Raw genomic sequence first — 20,375 nt, forward strand, 5'->3', positions numbered from 1 at the left:
TGCTTTCAAATGTCAAAGATCATTTATTAACAAGGTACATTATCACAGAGATTATAGCTGTTTAGTGCTTTGGAATGTTTCTTGCAGTTGAACGCATAAATGGGATGTACCATTCAAAGCGGAGAAAATGCAGATGATGGATTTTAAGCATGGATTTAACCTCGTTTGAAAATCTGCCATGACTGTCATGCCATGAACATTCATACAGAAACCAAATCACCTTTTCTCCACTTAGCATTAAGGGGAAAAGGAAATTGTACATGGTTAATTTGAAGACTGTTTATTTTTACAATAAGCGCTTGGGGCAATTTCTGTTAATATTTTGATTTAATCGTTGTTGTCCAAATAATCAACACATCAAGACCACAAAGGCAACAAGAAGAAATACTTTCATTACAACGTGCATTTCATAGTGTTATTAGGAAGATAAAACCTCTAAAGTGACAAAGTCTTGGAATGTTGAGAAGAAAGCAACAATACTTGACAAATAAAATGTGAATACATATAAATAGGTGACAGGCCTTAAGCAACCTTACAGTAACACACAACATTTCATTATTAAAGCTAATCGCTACATAGTGTTCTACATTTGTAATTATTGCAACCTCAAAGCTGACAGCAAAAATTCATCTTAAAAAACAAAACAAAAAAAACAATGTACAGTTTCAGCATTCCAGAGGAACCAACACAGAATTTTTCAGCATTGCTCAGTCAGAACCAGTTAGATTTCAGTCTTTGATTCATTGTTGTTTGTGGACTCCTTCCGTTGAGCCAGAAATGGGTACATGCATTTATCAGCACCGATAAATCTGTACATGGTAACAATGGCATCAAATGGCAAAACACTGCAAAATATGAGAGAATGAAGACCATTATAAGTAGACAGCTTAAATAAAACAAGAATATTTAAGTATTTGACATATTTACTCACGTTTTCATGAAGGTGACCATGTACATGACTCGTGGCGTGCAGATCATTGGTTGGTCTGTTAGTATGGCTCTCATGGCCTGTTTGACACAGTACTCTGGCTTTAGCGGTGGAAACAATGGAGCCATTTCTTTCCTGTTTAAAAGAGATGAAAGATTGAAAGAGAACAATTAATCAAAATTAGAGCATCTCGTCTTCAGAATTAAAATTAAGGACATGCTGTAAAAACCACAAACCTAATTTTGCAGCCTTTGAACATGCCAGTGTCAACTAAAAAAGGACAGACAAGCGTCATCTTTATTCCATCCTTATCAGCTGCTTTCAGTTCATGGCTCAAGGACTCATGGAAGCCTATGGCTCCGAACTTGCTCGCACAGTAGTCCTACAATAAAGAGGAGAAAAGTGATGTTTCCTGAACTGCAAAAGTGTTTTTGTAACAAACTGTTGTACATTATATGAGATAGAACATGGAAAAAGTGAGAACTTCTTACCTCTACACCAGCTGTGGTGAACAAGCCCAATGAGCTAGCTACAGTTACAATGTGTCCGTGATTCAGCTCAAGCATCTTGGGAAGGAAAGCCTTTGCAGTCTGTGAATATAAACATATACAGAATCAGAAGATGAACATAAGATATCAAGCGTGAAAAGAGAAGACTGCAAAACTTGACATTAATGGTGCTGATCAAAGCCATATACTGACCCAGAAGTGAGCATGGCAGTTGACCATCATAGTTCTTTCGATAAGCTCATCCGGGCACTCGAGAAGATGACGACCCGAGACAACTCCAGCATTATTGATCAACAGGTCGATGTTGCCCACCTCATTGCGCACCTTCTCTGCAGTTGAATACACACTCTCGCGTTTACTGACGTCGCAAACATATGTGTACACTTTTGGCTGGACACTATCCAAAGACCCTGTAAAAAGAAAAAGACAGATTACGTCAAAATAGAGTATTGCACAATTTTACCCGTTTAAAATCTCTCTTATCCCATTTAATCCCAGAAGCAATTACATTTTGATTTTGAAGGGTCTGAAAAGGTTTGTTGATGTACTTAACTCAGAATTGCCAACTAAAAATAAAAGGTACAACATTGTTAACCTTCTATTCAGTCTTAACTGACCAACTGATAAAAACTCTGTAAATTCCCATCAGTTATCATTAATAAAACACATACTTTCACACAGTCTTTAAAAACTTTCAACTTGGGTTATCTAGTTATAAAATACACGTGTTTACTTTCCTGGGAAAATCTGGGATTAAACGGGTTAAGAAAAAAAAAGTAGGCTATATTCTTAACACTTTACAATAAGGTTTCATTTGTTAACATTAATTAACTGTATTAGTTGACAGGAACCAACAATGACAAATACTTCTAAAGCACTCAATCTTTCTTACAATTAATGTAGCCATTTACAAATACATTATTAAAATCAAAAGTTGTATCGTTATTATTTAATGGACACGAGCTAACATTAACTAGCAATGACCAGTTGCATGTTATTAACTAACGTTAACAAAGACAAGTACTGTAACAAGTGTTTTGCAACATAACAATAAGCATAAACTATTTGGGACTTTATTGTACAGTACTACAAAAAAATCTTGTGAAAGACTAACAATAGGGGGAAAGGGTCGTTTACTATTAAACTCACCAGTTTCTCGGTAGATTTCACGCACCATCTCTGCGGTCTCTTCGTTATTCTGTCGGTTGATGTCCCACAGCACAAGGGTCGCTCGTCTCCGGGAAAACTCCAGCGCAAAGAGTCGCCCGAGACCGCTTCCAGCTCCAGTTATTACACACAATTGGCCCTCCACACACTTTTCCCGCGGAGGAATGAACCACCTGGCACCGGCCAGTAAAAACGACCATATTATTTTAAAAGTGACTACGAATAATTCAGTTACGATATTCATGATATACGCGCCTCTGTGTTTCCACTCGCCAAATTAAACAAATTAGAACGACGTTCAGTCCCAACAGCAAAGAAAGAAATCAAACCGCGAATGTGCTCAAAAGAAACACCCTGTCGAGGCTTAAATAAACCCTGGATCCCTCGGCTTTCACTCCAGGATGCACATACCAGTGTATTTCCGTGGCTCTCTAGCTCTTTAAATATGATCGAACCGGTGTTGTGTAATATTCGGTTCCCGTGAAAAACTGTTCCAATGGGCGGGGTTAGTACGAATATTCACAGATTCGTTCCGCGGTGGGCGTGGCCTTTTGAACTACAAACAAGCGAATGGAAAGGATTGTGTTGTCTGTTCTTCAGCTCTTGTGTGATGAATTATTTTGAAAAGGTAATAAAGCCGAATGTTCATACGCCCCGTTTAGATGTACAGCTGTTTATGTTATTCACATAGGCTAAAATGCTTATTGTTTCGCATGTACTTTTATCAGAACGCTTTATCATGGCCATATGACAATGTTTTGCTGTGTAGCTTACGTGGATGATACTAAACACCAAACACAGCACGAATCGAACACATTTCTGTCGTTCCTCGTTGTTTTTTGTCGTTTATTTTCAAGCAAAGTTATGATGCAGCAAAATACACAGCAACTAGGAACACAGTTTACAGCTTGAAAATAAACGACAAAAAAACAACGACGAACGACAGAAATGTGTTCGATTCGTGCTGTGTTTGGTGTTTAGTATCATCCACGTAAGCTACACAGCAAAACATTGTCATATGGCCATGATACGTTCTGATAAAAGCACATGCGAAACAATAAGCATTTTAGCCTATGTGAATAACATAAACAGCTGTACATCTAAACGGGGCGTATGAACATTCGGCTTTATTACCTTTTCAAAATAATTCATCACACAAGAGCTGAAGAACAGACAACACAATCCTTTCCATTCGCTTGTTTGTAGTTCAAAAGGCCACGCCCACCGCGGAACGAATCTATGAATATTCGTACTAACCCCGCCCATTGGAACAGTTTTTCACGGGAACCGAATATTACACAACACCGGATCGAACTCACTTTACTTCATAACTTTCCACGCGTGTTTGTGTCTGCCTGGTATGCAAAGCAGTCACCGCGTGTGCGTCATATCTAATGCAGACTATCCAGACTATTTCCAGACTATCTACATCTCAACACAATGAATTTTGAGAATACAATATCAGCGCAACCAGAAAGACACTTAAAAATAAAAATAAAATACTCTTATTATTCTTAAAATGCAGGCAATAGACCTAGAGACCTAATAGTTAACCGGAAGTCTGAAGGACCTCCTTTATAAGACGCCACCGCGCATGCGTAGAAGCCTCTTTTACTGTAGGGATAATGGCGGATGAAACGTAAGTTGGAGACTGTGCTATTTAAATCTTGTCCCATCGGTCGAAATATTGCTCAGACGATATTGTTTGTAGTCTAAGTGAGCAATATGTGTATATTTAAGCATTATGGTGGGAAAATTGGGAGCAGCGGGGAATGATGAATCGATAAATTTGTTGTGAACGTCGTGTAGTCTGCCTGGGCTGAATCGGTTTAGCAACGTGTGAAAAAGCGGTTCATGTAACAACATTAAAACGTGTCTGAATTAGTATTTCTGTACGTAAATACCAAAATATGGTATTTGGTTGTGAAATGGTCTTATTCGAGCCAACATTTACTTATGGTCATAGACCGCTAACTTAAGGCAAAGACATGATGCTATGCTACACGCTAGTACTGTTTTTATTAATACAAGTAGTAGTCTTAAGGTTATGCTGTTATATACTCTGCGTAATATATATCTTGGTTGTGTAGTTTATACATAGTCTGCTTCTTTTAATGTGACAGTTGTCATAGCCTGGTCTGCAGGCCTAACGTGGATACCAAGAAAATTACAAATGTGCAAATTTTTGATTTCTCATCAGAAAGAAGAAAGTTCCCTCAGTCCCCGAAAGCCTCTTGAAGAGGCGACAGCGTTTCGCTGTCATTAAGGCTGTGCGTCTGAAGAAGGCGGTAGCTGACAAGAAGGTTGGTGGTTCAGACTTCACCCGTTTGCTTTGTCGTTTCTAAAGAGAGGTCAAGATAATATGTTGAAAAATGTAGAGCCAAAATTGAGCATGTGTTTCTTCTCATGCCCATAGGCCCGCAAAGTCACCAGGAAGCTCATCTTCAAGAGAGCTGAAGCTTACCACAAGGAATATAGACAGATGTACAGGCGTGAAATCCGCATGAGCAGAATGGCTCGCAAGGCCGGCAACTACTACGTCCCAGCTGAGCCCAAACTTGCTTTTGTCGTCAGGATCAGAGGGTAAATTTTCCACTTTCAAATGCTGTTTTTATTTATCTGCCATGCTGTAGGCAGATGTCACCAATTGTGGTTAATGATGTTGCTCTTTTTTCCCCGTCTTATCGACCATGGTGATTCCTCTTGAAAATAAGCCAAATCCTCTGAAACCACCACCAAGTATTAATGGTGATGGAACTCTTGTTTTGAAAGTTGTTGATGAAATACCTTGTGTGTCCTCAGTATCAATGGTGTCAGCCCCAAAGTCCGCAAGGTGCTTCAGCTGCTCCGTCTCCGCCAGATCTTCAACGGTGTCTTTGTTAAACTGAACAAGGCCTCCATCAACATGCTCCGAATTGCAGAACCCTATATTGCCTGGGGGTATGTAAAGCTGTTTTGGGTTGGTAATTATTTATTTATTTATTTATTTTTAAAGAAATTAATGGTTATTGAGCAAAGATGCATTAAACTTACAAAACTTACAAAAGTTTACTATTTTCAATAAATGCTGTTCTTTTGGGGGAGGGGGAATCACAGTTTTCACATGTTAAGTAGCACAACAATATATAAATAGCATAGCATAATAAAAATGATAGGATAGCATAATAGAAATGATCAAATAACAGGTTTTTTATATAGTAATTAGAGGTCGACCGATAGTGGATTTTGCCGATACCGATAGCTAGGTTGGACCACACTGGCCGATACCGATTAATTAACCAATAGTTTTAAAATTGATACTCAACAAAAACTAAAATAGTGATTTATTAACAAACAGTACTGAACCATACTAGTAGTAGTAGTAGTAGTAATAATAATAATAGTAATAGTAAATGTTGAAATTAACACACTCTAACAAGGAACAATACTTACACAGCTTTTATCTGTGTATTTATTTTATTATTAATCTTAATGCTACAAATGGACTCATTTTAAAGTGTTACCATTTCATTTCAACTGTCATGCTTAAAGATGCACATCTTTAAATATATACAAAGGCTAAAGCATTAAAATTATATACATATGGATATTGTATGTACAGGTGCATCTCAATAAATTAGAATGTCGTGGAAAAGTTCATTTATTTCAGTAATTAAACTCAAATTGTGAAACTCGTGTATTAAATAAATTCAATGCACACAGACTGAAGTAGTTTAAGTCTTTGGTTCTTTTAATTCTGATGATTTTGGCTCACATTTAACAAAAACCCACCAATTCACTATCTCAACAAATTGGAATATGGTGACATGCCAATCAGCTAATCAACTCAAAACACCTGCAAAGGTTTCCTGAGCCTTCAAAATGGTCTCTCAGTTTGGTTCACTAGGCTACACAATCATGGGGAAGATCATGGGGAGACAGCTGATCTGACAGTTGTCCAGAAGACAATCATTGATACCCTTCACAAGGAGGGTAAGCCACAAACATTCATTGCCAAAGAAGCTGGAATTGAGGCAGTAATTAAAGCAAAAGGAGCCCCTACCAAGTATTGAGTACATGTACAGTAAATGAACATACTTTCCAGAAGGTCAACAATTCACTAAAAATGTTTTTTGTAATTTAAAGGAAAACTATGTGAATGGCGCTCTGTGGCGTGGCAGGATTTTCTGTCCGCTGCTTTTAAATCCGCGGGTCTGAAGTTTCCCGCTCTGTTCAGCGTGCAGTATCACGTGTCTAAACAAATAGCACGTGCTGTCAGTGATTTCAACCACTAGAGGCCGCTCTCGCACTGTGTAATGACAGCAGACCCTTCTCAGCCGCTCCAGCAATGGACGCAACACGGAAAACTATCGGCATGGCTTTTTGCCGATAAGCGATAGTTCCAGCAATCAACCATCGGTGCCGATTAATCGGCAAAACCGATACATCGGTCGACCTCTAATAGTAATATTGTGAAATTTGTATAGTTTGTAATGCAACTTGGATCAAATAAATGCAGTCTTGGTTATGAGACGTTTATGAGAAAGGTCTCATTATGAGACGAAAGTTTTACCTAACCCCATTTAAGTAGTAATGGTATACTTCGCTCAAAAATGAAAGTTTCTCATGTACTCCTCTTCATGTTACTCCAAACCAATATAATCAACTTTTTTCCATTGAATGGCAAAAGAGAAGAGTTGAAGAATGTTCTTTTGTGTAATAGAAGTGAATGGGAACTCTGGTTTTATGTTCTAAAAATTTGAATGCTTTGATTTTTTTTTTCATTACATCGGTGACATGAACAGTTGGCTTTAAAATCAGATCTAAAGTGTCCCATCAAAGGTGTCATGTTGAATGCATTTTTTTGTTGCACAGATCTATTGTGTGGCTTCAGAAGACTAATATAGTGCATATGAAAGTCAGTATTTGGTGCCTAGCCATTTGTCATTCCCCATTTACTTCCATTTTATGGAAAATATTGTCTGTTACCTCAGTATTTCCCCTTTTGTGTTCAATGGAAGAATCATTTGGGAGAAAGACGGTTCATTTTTGAGCAAACTGTTCTTTAAGTTGTGGCTTGTCTAATGTGAAATGTAATGTGTGGCATGGCACGTTGTAACTTAAACATTTATTAAAATGTACTTCATATGCTTACTAAAGCACAATATTGCTTTTGTTTTCAGTTACCCCAACCTTAAATCTGTGCGTGAGCTCATCTACAAACGTGGATATGGCAAGATCAGGAAGCAGCGCATTCCACTGACAGACAACTCCCTTATCGAGAAGTCCCTTGGTAAGGACAAGCCAGTGCACACTCTGATTGAACACTAGGTATTACAGTGGTAGCATTTATTAGGAGTCAGTCACATGATTTGCATCTCTCCAGGTCGTTGCGGAATCATCTGCGTTGAGGATCTCATCCATGAGATCTACACCGTTGGAAAGAACTTCAAGTATGCAAACAACTTCCTCTGGCCATTCAAACTGTCCTCCCCTCGTGGTGGCATGAACAAGAAGACCACCCACTTTGTTGAGGGAGGAGATGCAGGAAACAGGGAGGACCAGATCAACAGACTCGTCAGGAGGATGAACTAAGACCACAAGGTGAGCACCTGACCTCATAAGTTTGATATTTATTTGCATTCAACTTGTTCTTGCAGACCACATCGGAAATGTGTGTGATTCAGGTTATTAGATTGAAGAGAAAAGTGTTATTACATTACCAGAGTGATGTTTGTTAAATCAGTATTACATGTGCTATAATTAATGAAGTAACATTATTGTACTAGTGCTGTACATTGTTAATTTGCATACTGTGTACTGTATGTGAGCTGTGTTTATTGTATTTATTAATCCAAAAAACGGACTTTAGGCATTACTTGTATGATATTCATGTTATTCATAATTTTACTGGTTAACCACATAGTAAGGGTAGCTCTGATATTGTGCTGCTTTACAGAGGTTTGAATATATACTCTAAAGGCTTGTTGGGAATTAGAACCTTTTAAAGTAAATGTCAGGGAAAAAAAACTTTGTGCTTATGACTAACTGCCCTTCTCAAGTCAAACTTTTAATCTAAAACTTTTTTTTATTGTCTACAGGTTTTTGGAACATTTCTGCTATTGGTCTGTGAGAAAATAAAATCATTTACACAAACACTTGAGATTTATTTCTTGGCATCACTTTGTGTGTGACCCTAATATGACTGCTAATATGATGTACTGTAAAGCATGTGTCTGAAGTCTCAACTACACTGAAAAGATGCTGCATAGTGTCCCCTAATCACATCTAGTCTCACTTTTAAACCACTTAAGGATGAGGTTGAAGGTCTACTGGTGTTTTCACTTTAAAGAACACACTCGTAATGTCCTGTACAAACATTTATTTAATGGTCGTTCTAGGTATCTGGAACAATGCAGTTACTAATTCAAAGAAAAGATATGCAACTATAAATAATGTCACATTGATATATCAACTAGGATCCGAACTTAATGAAAAACATTTGATATGCAGAAATGAAACTTCTTTTGGAACGTACATACAATAGTCAAGTTGTATTAAATAAATCTGCTCAATGCTTGTGCAAGTAGATGATCGTGCACCGCTTTAGTTATGTTCAGTGTTCTGTTCCATCACCTTTCCATTTGAACAGCAAACAATGATTTTCGCATACAGAAACATGGGGCTTTCAAGGTTACATAAAAAATAAAAAAAAACCTGAGAACTTAATTATATTCGCATATTTTACTCTATTAAAAAGTAGGACTTTCTGTACAGACTTGTCTGAACCAAACCAAAGATCTTAACGCCTTCTCATAAATGACTATGAAAAGGCACCGATTTGAATACTTAAAGCAGGATTTGTGTTCCTAACTTGTTTTAAAAATCACTTGAGTACGGTTGACATCACAACTTGTGTACCTGTGTTTCTACACACTAAATGGATGTAGCTGATAATGTCTTGAATGTACAGTTAATATACAATTCATACACTCAAGGTTCTGCAATGAGCTGTTAACATCCAATGACCTCTTTGTTACCCGGTCAACTGTATTGCACATCAAGAGAGGAACGTTAAAACAACGTTCTTTAATGTACAATATTCCCATCCAGTCAAGATGACATTTTGTAGAAATAAAGTGCCGTTTCCTTCATCCAGCAGAGGGCATAGTTGATTTACTATGGCCGTCAAAGTTTTCCCTCAGCTGATTCTGATTTGAAGGCAACTTATAAATAATGATCTTTCCATTCACTGATGTGGAGAGTTGCCCACAGCAGTAACCATGCTAAACTATGTATTTTTATGTAGACTATGGCTCAACTATAAAGTAATGCAAATGGAAACACCTGAACCTGTGTTTGACTGAAACAGACATGCTCATATAGATATCAGAATATTTAGTACAGACTTGTTTTTTTTTGGTACGTTTTTCCTTTTCTATTTCTCAAAGGGATGGTTAAAGAAAAAAATTGAATTTGATTTGATCCACATTTGCAGAAAGAACCGAAAACTTTGTGTTGCTTCACATATGACCACTGAGGAATAATGTCAAATGAATGCATATTTTGGTCAAAAATATTATTTCAAGTCAAATGCTGACTGCCAATTTACACTGGTAGCACTTTGGTCAGAACAATTATACAAACCCAACACAAATGTTACAGTGTTGTGAACGCACAACAACTGCTCAGTGGGCTGTAAATGACAATGAATGATTTGTGGTAGCTTATCACAGTTGTCTGAATCAGTCTATGATTCAAAAGATATATGATTCTGCTAACTAATGCTTCACGTGGAGGGTTGTACTGTTAAAAAAAAAAAAAAAGATAGAATAATAAGTATGATTTGTTTTTTAATGTCCTCCCTCTGTATGAATATCACTAAGCTCTTGAATTTGAGAGCAGACCTCTCTCAGGATCATAAAATTAATCTCTGCGGCTATGCAGTCCGATAGTGTCGAAGAAAGACAAAAGAAAATCCCCTTCACTACGTCAGTATGCTTCTTTCTGTCTACATACTTCGATGCATTCGTTCTGTGAACATATATAATGCAACACATCGCATCACATGCTAGTTTCACACGGTGGTGAGCGACCTCCCTCCCCTGAAGACTTGAGGATATCAGGTGAAAGGAGGTGGTTGTCCACCTTCTGTCCACTTTGAATGTTGTCTTCTGCTCCAATGGCATCAACCGTGGCAGAAGCACAGTTTTGTGCACTTTTAGGGGAGGTGGGAGTAACTGCGGCTCTATCGACGTGGTTTCTCCCTCTTTGGCTTTCAGAAGATGACAGACTGAACCCTGGTGAGCTTGTGGCTCCATCTCCTTCAAAGCCTTTCCCTGGGGATCTGGGACTGTGCCGAGGAGAACCCGCCAACAGTAATGGATCAGATACCGGCAGCTTTGGTGTCAGTGTGGCTGCGTCATCCGTCACGACTAAGTGCAAGTTGGAAACCCCCTCGTCTGCAGATTCGGTGAAGTTCACTTTGAGTCCCTTCACTTTGACTTGGCTTCCTCGTGGAGGGCTCCTAATGTTTTCATCGCTTAGATCAAAGCTTTGGTTCTCCTCACCCTGCGACATGGTGCTGCTGTCTGACTTGCACTGGACAAACTCATAGAGGCCTTCTTTGATTATCGCGGACTGCTTTGATTTCTCAGGTGCCCGTTTCTCCAGGGAGGTGATCTGGCTGAGGTCGAGCGGCAGAGGAGCACGTGGATGCCTTGTCTGCGCTCCTGCAAAATTTGGGAGTAGCGCGCTTCTCTCTACCTCACTGATGTCTGTGGCACAGCTGGCGAAACTGTCGACGCTGGACAGTCTTCTTATCTCAGTGATGGGTCTCTCTTTGTGCCGTGGTTCACGCTGCACTACCTTCATCTCCATGTCTTCTTCTCTTCCAACAGTGATCACTTTGGAAGCCGATTGTCCGCTGCTGCTCATGGATGAGGCAGCCGTCATCTGGTTGTACATTTGCTCGAGGGATTTTGCGTTCAGACGCTGAGGGCTTGAAGTAGGTTTGAATAATCGTTCTGGAGAAGCCAACTGACCTATTTCTTGATATTTTGCATCATAGCCTTTGGAACCCGAGTCAGAGTTTGGGTTCTTCGAATTGTTCCAGCGACTGGGTGAAAGATGATTGTCTGCGCCCTTCTCATCATTCTTTTCTATCACAACATCCAACAGTTCCATATTGCGAGCGAAAGCATCTTTCAGGTTCATCGACACAATGCTCCCGTTCCTCTTGGCCCTCTCAAGTGCTTCTCTTCGTTTGATAGCCTTTTCTTGTCGCTTCTGCTCTTTGTAGAACTCAGAGAAGTTGTTCACAATAATGGGAATGGGCAGAGCAATCACTAACACGCCAGCGATACAACAGAGACCACCCACTATTTTGCCCAGAAGGGTTTGGGGATAGATATCCCCATAACCTACAGTTGTCATGGTAATTGTTGCCCACCAGAATGAAGCGGGAATACTGGTGAATTTCGTAGCATCTTCATCTTTCTCAGCAAAGAACACCAAACTGGAGAAGATCATGATGCCCATGGCTAAAAACAATATCAGAAGTCCGAGTTCATTATAGCTTCTTCTCAGAGTGAACCCAAGAGACTGAAGACCAGTCGAGTGTCTCGCGAGTTTCAGAATTCTCAGGATTCTCATGATCCGGAAGATTTGAACTACCCTGCGCACATTTTGGAACTGGAGGACACTCTTGTTGGATTCTGTAAGGAATATTGTGACGTAATAAGGAAGGATAGCCAGCAGATCAATCACATTCAGTGGCCCTTTGAAGAACTTCCACTTGTTGGGAGAAGACAAAAATCGGAGAAGGTACTCCATAGTGAACCAGGCGATGCAAACGGCTTCAACGTGAGCCAGGTTCGGGTTGTCGTTGGATTGTCCGAATTCATCGGTCACTTGTAACTCCGGCAAGGTGTTCAGTGACAGTGCAATGGTTGAAAGGATGATGAACAGAATTGATATTATGGCCAGAATCTGCAACAAAAAAAACAAAAACAAAAAGAGAGCATTTAGTGATGTAACATCATTTACTCCATATACAAACTCCAAAGTGCCCAAATAATTGTGACCACTGTATAGTCATTCAGAATATACATAAATCCACATATCAAAATGTACAGTGCTACTTAAGTTTAAGTCAGTGTATTCAAAATCAAAATTCACTACGATCACCTAAAGGTCGTTCTGTAATTGTAAAACTCGTACTCTCTTACATCTGAAGTGTTACAGGTATTCAAAAGTTCAAAGAAACAGTGACATTTTTTGGAATATATAATAACAATGCAAAGGCCAATGGGACTAAGAGCAAACAAAATGAGAGACTGAAAGAGACTGTGCCCTCATCCTTATTAGGATAATGTGATCTGCATCGTCTGTTCTCTCATTCTCCTACTGCACATCAATTCACAAACGGCTTTGACAAGCACTTATTGATCAGCTACTTTGTTAGAATATGGAGGTTGTCCCGCGAGTTTATCTGAATCATCTTGCAAGGTAATCAAATAACCCTGATCAGACTGAGTTACTTGTCTGGCTATTACATTTCATCAAATCAATTTGCCTGTTTGCTGCATTACAGGTAGAAGAAACATCACATTCTCACAAAAAACAAGCATTAACAATGCAAACTTTTAAAATGTACGTATGACAATGTCAATCTGTGAATGCTATCCAGGTAGGCGTTAAGTCTGACCCTATTTCTGCTGAAATTTTAAAATAATGTTATCTTACTGCCATTTATCAATGTCAAGAAATGTATTAATCAGAGTTCCAAAATTTAAACTGAAAAATTGGCATTGATCATGAAATGTTTATAAATTGAGCCTTAACATGCCTTAAAATTGCTGTATCCATTTTAGGCCTCTTCAAAAATCCTTAAATTATATGAAATGGTCTTTCAGCTTCCAGTTACACTACCCATCTACTTACTTTTCTTACTTTTTTACTTTCATGCTTTAATAAGATGTTTGTGAGAAGGTGCACATTGTATGTTAAAGTTTATAGTCAAATATTTCAAGTTTGAGTTTTAGGGAACTCATTTAGATTATTGTACTGCCATTACTCCCTTTTAAATTCTAATCTCAACCTGTGATGTACTACAAAATAATTAATTACACCACAGTCAAATATGAAGTTATATTAAGACCAATCCAAATTTATCACACTTCCTGAAAATATATGATGCACTAAGGGATGGATGATTTAACTAATTTCACAGAATAAGCACTGTGACGCAATGTGCCAGCCCGCTGTCCTTTACTAGAATGCTTAATAGTACAATGTTTAAGGAAAACTAAAGAGATTACAGGTTGATTCTTCCCCTGTGGGGGGAGGGGAAAGACTGAGTAACTGCTCCTAACCTTTCTATATCCTTACTATAGATAGAAACTCGATCCTATTACAATTATCCTGAAATGTCCTCCCACACAGACGACAATGTGAACACCTTTCGCAAGGTCCATACAGTTCTCAAACAAGAGTGAAAAATGTCACGGTGTTCTGATTGCAACAATAACATTACATTACAATTAATGCTTTTTTCAGTATGAGTTTATAGAGAAGGTTAATTCAAAAGTCTTGCTGAGGGCTTGAACGATGCAGTGAATGGTTAACCAACGATGGATCTGTCAACTATGCAAGAAAAGCCTATAAAATGGCAAAACTGAAAATTCCCTAACCAGCATCTAAACAGCGTAACTTTGCTTGCTACAATGTCATTTGTATAGTAAAACAGAGTGCTTTGTTGTTATCGATTACTCAAGTATTGAGTGTTGCTAGAGCACGTTAAACAACTGGTGAGCCAGGCTAAACAAATATCGGGGTCAACAGGAAGGCACAATGTTTGACATTGTGTAATGCAGTAGAAGTATAAGGAAAGGACTCTGAATAGCTGTCAGGGAGCCTGTAATTGCCATTGCATGACGCAGGGATTGTCCCCGCCAGGTAGGGTTGAGTAGCGTCTGACTGTGACCAAGAGACCTAAAATCCAGTCAGAGGTTGACGTACCCATGGAGATAAGAGTAAAAAAAAGAAGCTAATTTTAATCCCTGGGGAGAGGGTCAGTGAGGTAACTCTTCCAACTGAGATCCAATTCATTTTGTGTGATTTTTTTTTTCCTGTCAGAAAACCCTTCAAATAATAATCTTTCTGACATTGCTGCATTATAACAAATTTCCAGCTATCATACTGAACATGCTGAAAATCTGTCCACCAGGGGACTGTATACAAGTTCACTGTAAACATTTTTACTACAGTTAAAATAACCACAACAAAACATAACGCTAAAATCAAGACAAATGTGGACTAAAAACATAAAATAGAGTATAAAACATTCAGTGCACATTGGTAATAACAAAAATAAGAATAAACTAACGTTCTAAATGAATAAAATCCAAACCAATTTGATGGTTCATACAGGAAAATCTGGGAATGCACCTTTCCCTATAAATGATTAGTTACTCACACTTTCATTTGAACAATATTTAATGTTTTAATAATGTTTTACTGTAAAAGTGTACTTTTTTGGTAATTCCTTCTTCTGAATAATATTTGTATGATACTTTACAGCATTTTATTGTCTTTTAAATTCTATTATTTGCCACCCATAAATATAAAAGTAACTTAAATTACAATAACGATTATTACAATGAACAAATATGAACTATATCATTTTTACCTGTTAAAAATACTCAACTTCATCCAATGTATACATGCTACCATTAAAAAGAGCTGCTCGTTTACTACTTTTAAATTTTCTAAAAGCATCACAGTCACCCTGCAATCATCAGATGTGTCAGACATAACAGCTGATGGAATGGCACTAAAATCAGAGCAATGTTCTGACTTTATGGTGACTTTAAGTTTGAAGGACACGAATTCCCAACCTGATGTGTCGCTGCGCAGTCAGTTCATTAATCAGTTTCACTGAGGTTCTGGGAAAAACATTTATATCAATGTATGTCATTCAGGTCTCAGTTTAATGCCTCTGCTGACATATGCAGTGGGGCTGTATTTGTTCTCAACGCAAGAGAGATAGAAGCGATAAGTACTGAAGGAGAAAGGCAGGAGGATTAGTTAACTGTCCTCATCAGTGGATCTGCATAAACGTGATTACATGGGCAGTGATCTCAACAGAGGGAGATTTCTGGCACTGGGCCAGGGCTTATGCGTAAATGGGAAGCACAGGAAGCACCAAGAGATCCTTCAAGTCACCTAACCCTAATTTAACTCAGAGAAAGGGTACTACCTTGTTGATGTCACAAAGACGTTTACATTTGTTTAATGTATTCTTTAAGGGACATTTAGAAGCATTGCCATGTCCTTTTTTATTTTCAGAATGACATTTTAAAATGTAAAAAAAAGTATTAAAGGGGACATATGAAAATCTGACTTTTTCCATGTTTAAGTGCTATAATCGGGTCCCCGGTGCATCTACTAACCCAGAAAACATGAAAAAGGGCAACCCAGTAACTTTTGGTAAGCTTTTCTCTGCAAGCATGTGAACAACCGAGTTGCTCAGATTTCGCTCCCCTAGTGATGTAGGAAGGGGATCTTATTATAATATCACTGCCCCTTAATTTGCACGTTTCCACCCACGGTGCTGCTGTCACTTAATACACAGATCTAATATAAACATGCGATTTCTTTCCCAGCTGTTTACCTTCACAGACATAACCGACTGTGTTTTTGTAACTTATGTGCATTTTTAACGTAAACTTGTGTGTATTTGACAGTTTAAGTGCAATAAGACATGAAAGAGAATTTAATACTCACATGCCGTGTGACATATGCTTTCTGTGCACGTGCTTCGGATGTGTGCGCTCAGAAAACCCTATATCAAAAGTTTAAACTGATATGGCTTTAAAAAGCATGATTTCAGCGCGATAGACATGATAATCAAAACCAAACAGATGTTTTTCGGCAGAGTATCTGGGGTACTAGCTGTAATAGCACAGCCCTATTCTGGAAAAGGGGGCGGGGAGCAGCAGCTCATTTGCATTTAAAAATACATACACGAAAACCATTGGAATGTATGTTTTTTTTTTCCTAGCAGCTAATGTTGTTAATAATGTGACTATGTAATACTTCCTGTTCTTGTGTCATTAATTAAAATAAATAGAAGTATTGTCAAAATTGTACAATGGCAATTGGAACCAACATTATCGTAAAATAAACCCAGACATGAACGCTACTTGACAAAAAAATAAATACCATGTAAAAAGTGTATTTTACAAGAAAAAACTATTTCAGTTTATCTACTTCAAAATGTCATGTTTAATTCAATGTGTTATTTGTCATAACTTTGTAATTGTGAAATTTACTAGCAATTTCTGAGTGAAAATCTATTACAATGTAGAAAACAATCGATAACAAGATGAATGCTGCACCAATATTACAGTAACATTAATACTTAAGTAATTTTCTCCACAATTTAACCACGATACAAGACGGCGCCATTTGTATTTGTATGAAATGAGAGAGTGAATCTATAGAGTGATACAAGAGACATGACAGTAGAGCCAATTTAATTTACTGAGATGAGCAGAAAAATATACAGCATTGCCTTGCATGATGGCAAATGCATATTTGACCAGTAGATGGTGCTATAGACCAGAATCGAGTATTGCATAGAACCATGTAATAAATTAAAACACATAAATCAATACATATTTGTCTTTAGTGTATAATCTTACATTATCTTGTATCCCCTTTCATGGAGTTGCAGTATCTCATATCGAATATGTACAATTTCAAGAGACTCCAAAACCAACAATGTACATGAGCAGAATGTGATGTTTTTAAACAGTAAAACTAATGTAAAGCGAGGGTGAAATGAAATATGAGGCTGGTTTAGGTATCTACTAGATTGTGGAGTGGAGCTGCTTTGGTCCTTGGAAGCATTTATGGTGAGTTTGGCCAAAAATATCTGACTGATGTTTCTCATTCAAATTCACTGCCCACAGAATTATTGTCTTGTCATATATATATGTATATGGAAAAAATGTTTACTGAAGGCAATCTGGCTAAACATGAGGATTTGCCTTTTAATCTGCAGGGTGAGGTGGATTTGCCTGTATTTCAAAAAGTGGAAGGTTCACATGTGACAGAGACATAAAATAGAAACATGAAACAGTTTTCTATAAAACAAATTATAAATTATATTTTTACTGCAAGAACTAATGGATATTTGGTAACGCTGATTCATGAGCAGCACCATGGACAGCTCCTTCACTCTACAAACCACTAATACAGCAAACGGCCTGTGATTCAGGAATTAAAGTGTAAATCCATCTTCTTTTATCTGCGAACCTTGGTCGGATGCTTGAATGACTCAATAATGTGTTCTCTCAGAAACAATTACAACAGGCCAAGCTTTCAGCTCTTCCCACAGAGTAGGGTGAAGTGTGTTGTTTGCAGAAACAATATTGGCATCTATTGCTTGACAGGCCCTTTTTCCTGTTTTCTCTCTGCTGAACTACTTGAGAAACACCTTACTGATGTAAGAGAGATAAGAAAAATGTTATAAAATTTAAATAAAAAGGTTTGGTTTGTCAAACAAACAAAGATTAAGATACTTTCAGTCATCATTTGATGTTTAAACTGTAATGCAGTGTAAAATTCCAAACAAAACATCCCATACAGCTCCTCAGAAGACACCTCTATTCCTGAGAGGAAGTGAAGGTTAAATTATTTTTGGAGAACATTGTTATCATTACAGCCATGAGAGGAAGAAGAAACTCTGTATGGAAACCCAAGAATGTCTTGATCGATACTGAAGGGTTATTTATAAAGAAATGTCATGGGATCTGTTTGATTGCGTGTTTTTTTATAGGACAGGTTAATTTTGGAGCTTAACTCCCACATTTGTCAAGTAGCTTTTGCTGAGTAAGAGACAGAATATCCAGCTCCTCAATAATGCGCAATTGAGTGTCCGTGAGCATGCAAAACTAATAGAGGTTCCAACACGCATGAAACCAGCTGAACTACAAGATAGTAAGATGACTACTCTGTGTTTGACAGTGTCTTTGCATGAGCAGGGGTGGGAGGAAGCAGGGGGTCGTGATTATAGTGATTAGTCAATAATGTGGCCCTGATGACTGCTTGTGATTTACAGGCTAGCCCTCAGCCTACCACTTACTCGCATGCAAAATATTCAGCCTCACAAGTGGGGTTGGCAGGCAACCTCTACTTAAACACAGTGTACAGCCTGGTATTCAGTCTGTCCAACTGCCACTGACTATTTTTAACACAATCTGCCCAAAAGATATCTGCCCTCATACCAGATCCACAAGAATTTGTCCGACATCTGTCCCCCAAAAAAGCATTTCACAGAACGGAAATCACAACTGGGTTCAAGGTGAGGTTGAGCTCAGAAGATAAAACTCTAAGTCTTATCCTACAAGACTGGCAGTACTCCTGCCCATGGCAGGGTTTTAGCTCTTGTGGGTTGGGTAGGTGGAGCTAATAGCATGTATTTTGTTGTCACACTATATGAAAAGCACACAGATTGCCTAAGAAAGAGCATCATTAGCACAGCAGCATGAGATCTGATCTGCTTATACAAAACCTGGCTGTCTGCTTTCAGTACAATGCTTTCTTTAATATCTATATTATTTTGTAAAATAAATAATAATTTGAATGAAATAATCATCATCAATAAACATCACAATCATCTGTTCATATATATATATATATACTGTATATATTTCACAATAATGACCAAAACTGAGTCTAGAGATACATGACAATGAAAAAGAATTAAATTACTTGATCACTGACCCAAGAGTCAATATAGATTATAACATAGAGACAGAAGGAAATCATCCATGCACACATGCCCTTAAAAGCATCAGTCAAAATAAAATGAAAATTTTCTTCAGAAATATCACTGTATTTTTCATCTGATATTTATTAAACATTCAGCATTTTAATAACTCTAGTTTCCATTGACTATTCTGATACAAATGTAATATTATACTAACATTCTCAGTATTGACCAACCTCACAGAAATGATTTTGTCTAGTAACTTTCAGCTTTGTCATGCAAAAACATCATTTTGTTGGCAATGACTTAAACTGAGATTGTTTGGAGGATTCATACTCTTGTGCGTCTCTGACATTAAAGGGGTCATATGATGTTGCTAAAAAGAACATTATGTTGTGTATTTGGTGTAATGCAATGTGTTTATGCTGTTTAAGGTTAAAAAACACATTATTTTCCATATAATGTACATTATTGTTTCTCCTCTATGCCCCGCCTTTCTGAAACACGTCGATTTTTACAAAGCTCATCGTTCTGAAAAAGCGAGGTGTGCTCTGATTGGCCAGCTATCCAGTGTGTTGTGATTGGCCGAATACCTCGAGCGTGTGACGGAAATGTTACGCCCCTTACCATACTGGGATGCCGTCTCCCAGCAGGACGATACTCAGTCCAGCTGCTCTGCTCGTGCACATCCCATCATCACTTCTCTTTTAGCAGTTCAGTCAATGTACTGTTAGGAGTAACTGAATAACTCAGGATATTGGTTTATTTCGCATCAGAGGGAGTGTCAGGCACGTTTATAAACTGAATAACTTAAGTAATTTGTGGATTAGTGCGTACTGGAGACGCGAACCGTTTCAAACGATTCAGTTTGATTTGGTGAACTGGTTCGACCGGTTCACTAAGAAAATCCGGTTAAATAGAATGATGCGTTCTTGATCTGGACATCACTAGACGAGACAAAACCAATAAAACCCATTACAAACGAGGCATTTGTTGCATCCAGTGGGGACAT

The 20,375-nt window shown here is 38.0% G+C and overlaps 3 protein-coding genes across 5 annotated transcripts in view; 1 reads left to right on the plus strand and 2 right to left on the minus strand.

Annotated features, from left to right (window-relative positions):
* On the minus strand, window positions 1-3,992 carry LOC107664055 (retinol dehydrogenase 10-B-like). Of its 3 annotated transcripts, none has more exons than XM_016454497.1 (7): window positions 3,924-3,992; window positions 2,587-2,777; window positions 1,630-1,847; window positions 1,420-1,518; window positions 1,165-1,310; window positions 932-1,063; window positions 2-845 (listed from the first exon to the last, which is right to left on the minus strand). In XM_016454497.1, exons 2-7 carry the CDS (start codon window positions 2,612-2,614, stop codon window positions 722-724), a joined length of 747 nt encoding a protein of 248 aa, XP_016309983.1. In that variant the 5' UTR covers window positions 2,615-2,777; window positions 3,924-3,992; the 3' UTR covers window positions 2-721. The 3 variants fall into 3 exon arrangements, with proteins under 3 accessions (XP_016309982.1, XP_016309983.1, XP_016309984.1); XM_016454498.1 differs by lacking the exon at window positions 3,924-3,992 and adding an exon at window positions 2,860-2,927; XM_016454496.1 differs by lacking the exon at window positions 3,924-3,992 and having other exon boundaries at window positions 1-845; window positions 2,587-3,057.
* Window positions 3,993-4,229: 237 nt separating this feature from the next.
* Window positions 4,230-8,741, plus strand: LOC107664057 (60S ribosomal protein L7-like). The gene is made up of 7 exons (XM_016454499.1): window positions 4,230-4,243; window positions 4,805-4,907; window positions 5,021-5,187; window positions 5,407-5,544; window positions 7,767-7,876; window positions 7,970-8,187; window positions 8,685-8,741. The coding sequence occupies exons 1-6, from the start codon at window positions 4,230-4,232 to the stop codon at window positions 8,176-8,178; spliced, it is 741 nt and encodes a 246-aa protein (XP_016309985.1). The 3' UTR covers window positions 8,179-8,187; window positions 8,685-8,741.
* Window positions 8,742-8,825: 84 nt separating this feature from the next.
* The window catches only part of LOC107664054 (potassium voltage-gated channel subfamily B member 2-like), a 20,581-nt gene continuing 9,031 nt past the window's right edge, over window positions 8,826-20,375 (minus strand). Inside the window, exon 3 of the mRNA XM_016454495.1 lies at window positions 8,826-12,573. Coding sequence (XP_016309981.1) covers window positions 10,648-12,573 — 1,926 coding nt within the window. The 3' untranslated portion in view covers window positions 8,826-10,647. The remainder of the gene's footprint in view (window positions 12,574-20,375) is intronic.

The sequence above is a fragment of the Sinocyclocheilus anshuiensis genome, unplaced genomic scaffold, assembly GCF_001515605.1.
Source record: "Sinocyclocheilus anshuiensis isolate Anshui unplaced genomic scaffold, SAMN03320099.WGS_v1.1 scaffold23, whole genome shotgun sequence".
NCBI classification, from domain to species: domain Eukaryota; kingdom Metazoa; phylum Chordata; class Actinopteri; order Cypriniformes; family Cyprinidae; genus Sinocyclocheilus; species Sinocyclocheilus anshuiensis.